The 2,569-nt window shown below is 40.5% G+C and overlaps 1 protein-coding gene across 1 annotated transcript in view; it reads left to right on the forward strand.

Annotated features, from left to right (window-relative positions):
- LOC106878083 (histone acetyltransferase KAT6B) overlaps nucleotides 1–2,569 on the forward strand; it is a 79,084-nt gene that overhangs the window by 52,825 nt on the left and 23,690 nt on the right. The window contains exons 11-12 of the mRNA XM_052977824.1: nucleotides 337–567; nucleotides 2,082–2,175. Of these exons, the coding sequence (XP_052833784.1) occupies nucleotides 337–567; nucleotides 2,082–2,175 (325 nt within the window). The remainder of the gene's footprint in view (nucleotides 1–336; nucleotides 568–2,081; nucleotides 2,176–2,569) is intronic.

Genomic DNA, 2,569 nt, shown 5'->3' on the forward strand with positions numbered 1-2,569 from the left:
GTCTCTCTCTCTCTGTCATTCTCTCTCTCTCTCTCTGTCATTCTCTCTCTCTGTCATTCTCTCTCTCTGTCATTCTCTCTCTCTCTTTGTTTCTCTCTCTCTCTCTTTGTTTCTCTCTCTCTCTCTGTCTGCCTGTTTGTCTCTTTGTCTCTCTTTGTCATTCTTCTATCTCCCTGTCTCTTTGCCTGTTTCTCTTTCTCTCTCTCTTTGTCATTCTCTCTCTCTCTCTCTCTCCAATTTTCACCTGCATTCACAACCCAATCAAACAACAATTTCTCTTCTCTCCCATAAGCTCGTTCCTAATTTCCCCCTTGTCTCTTTCTCTCTATTTCTCAGGATAAATGTGGTTTAGATCATCCACCTGCCAACGAGATCTACCGTAAAGATGAGTTGTCAGTCTTTGAGGTCGATGGTAATGTCAGCAAGATATATTGCCAAAATCTGTGCCTGTTGGCCAAGTTATTTCTTGACCACAAGACTCTCTACTACGATGTCGAACCGTTTCTATTTTACGTACTCACCTTTAACGACAACTCAGGATGTCACATTATTGGTTATTTCTCCAAGGTAAGTTCTTTTTATGTCGCTCTACGTCAGAAGTCAGCAACTGTTTTTTTTTTTTAAGGCACAGGGTTCAGTGGTTAGAATGTCAGGCTCACAGTTATGAGGTAGTGAGTTCGATTCCCGGACTGGGCTGCATGTTGTGTTCTTGAGTAAGACACTGTAGTTAATGTTGCACCAATTCAGTTCAGTCCCACTGTGTGGCACCTTGGGCAAGTGTCTTCTACTATAGCCTCGGGCCGACCAAAGCCTTGTGAGTGGATTTGGTAGACGGAAACTGAAAGAGGCCCGTCGTGTATATATGTGTATATATATATATGTATGTGTGTGTATATGTTTGTATGTGTGTGTTTGTCCCCCCAACATCGCTTGACAACCGATGCTGGTGTGTTTACGTCCCCGTAACTTAGCGGTTCGGCAAAAGAGATCGCTAGAATAAGTACTAGGCTTCTAAAGAATAAGTCCTGGTGTCGATTTGCTCGACTAAAAGGCGGTGCCCCAGCATGGCCACAGTCAAAAGACTGAAACAAGTAAAAGAGTAATTCACTCGGCTGTAGAAACGAGTTGCGATGTCACTGGTGCCAAGCTGTATCGGCCCCTTTGCCTTTCCCTCGGATAACATTGGTTGTATGGAGAGAAGGGATGCTGGTATGCTTGATATAGTTTTACTAAGTATAAAAATGATTTCTTAAATTATTTTGTAAAAACAGTTATAAATTCTTTATCAGAATGTCACTAACATTTGTGGAAGAAGTTTCTAGTGTGTGTAAGCACTTTTGGTTATCATTTCAATTACTGTGGATCATATATCTGAAAAAGAAGCACTCTCTAAAATGTACTTAATGTACTTAAGCAGTAATGTACTTTAATGAAATTAAATATATGTCCAGTCATCGCATTCATAAAGTGCTTAGCTTTATAGATGACTTGTCAGACTTCTACCGCCGTGGGCATATAACCCTGGAGTCTGATGGGTCATCTATAAAGCTATCCGCTTTATGAATGCGAAGCCATTGTTCACTCTATGACCAGAGGTATATTTAACTTCATATGAGTTCCAGTCGAACCATCTAACCCATGCCAGCATGGAAAGCAGACGCTAAATGATGAGGATGATGATGATGCACACATGCATGCATGTGTCTGTATTTAATAATACATGTATGTGTGTATTTCAATATTTTGGCGTCGTGTGTTAGCTGTAAATGAGTGTCATTGTTATACAAGCAGTGTCATTTATTACCTATATTCTGCAAAAACATGCCTGGCTGTAAGGAAAAGATTACCTTGCTTGGAAACAGGTGAGAGTTGGTGACAGGAAGAGCATGCTGCAAACAACAAATTCCATTCAACCCATGCAAGCATAGAAAAGCAGCTGTTAAGATGATGATGATGATGATGATGATGATGATCACTGGGCTAGTTTTGGGATAATTTAGTAATTTTATTAACTATGAACTCTGCTGTTGGTCTTGTTTTTTGTTACCATGGTAACTTTTTTGTTTTTCTGTCTCTTTCAGGAGAAGCACTGCCAACAGAAATACAATGTTTCCTGTATAATGACAATACCCCCGTATCAAAGAAAAGGCTATGGCCGGTTTCTCATTGACTTTAGTAAGTTCAACTCGCTCTCATTACTGCATTTACAAACACACCTCCACACAAAAGGCGGCGAGCTGGCAGAAATGTTAGCATGCCGGGAGAAATGCTTAGTGGTATTTCGTCTGCCGCTACGTTCTGAGTTCAAATTCCGCCGAGGTCAACTTTGGCTTTCATCCTTTTGGGGTCGATTAAATAAGTACCAGTTACGTACTGGGGTCGATATAATCGACTTAATCCGTTTGTCTGTCCTTGTTTGTCTGTCCTTGTTTGTCCCCCCTGTGTGTAGCCCCTTGTGGGTAGTAAAGAAATAACACCTCCACACAAAAGAGGGTGCTGAAAAATTCCTGGTTTTGGGTAAAAAAAAAAAAAATACAGGAGGATCACTTAATTATAATTATAATTTTAT

This window comes from Octopus bimaculoides, chromosome 29 (genome assembly GCF_001194135.2).
Source record: "Octopus bimaculoides isolate UCB-OBI-ISO-001 chromosome 29, ASM119413v2, whole genome shotgun sequence".
Taxonomy (NCBI): domain Eukaryota; kingdom Metazoa; phylum Mollusca; class Cephalopoda; order Octopoda; family Octopodidae; genus Octopus; species Octopus bimaculoides.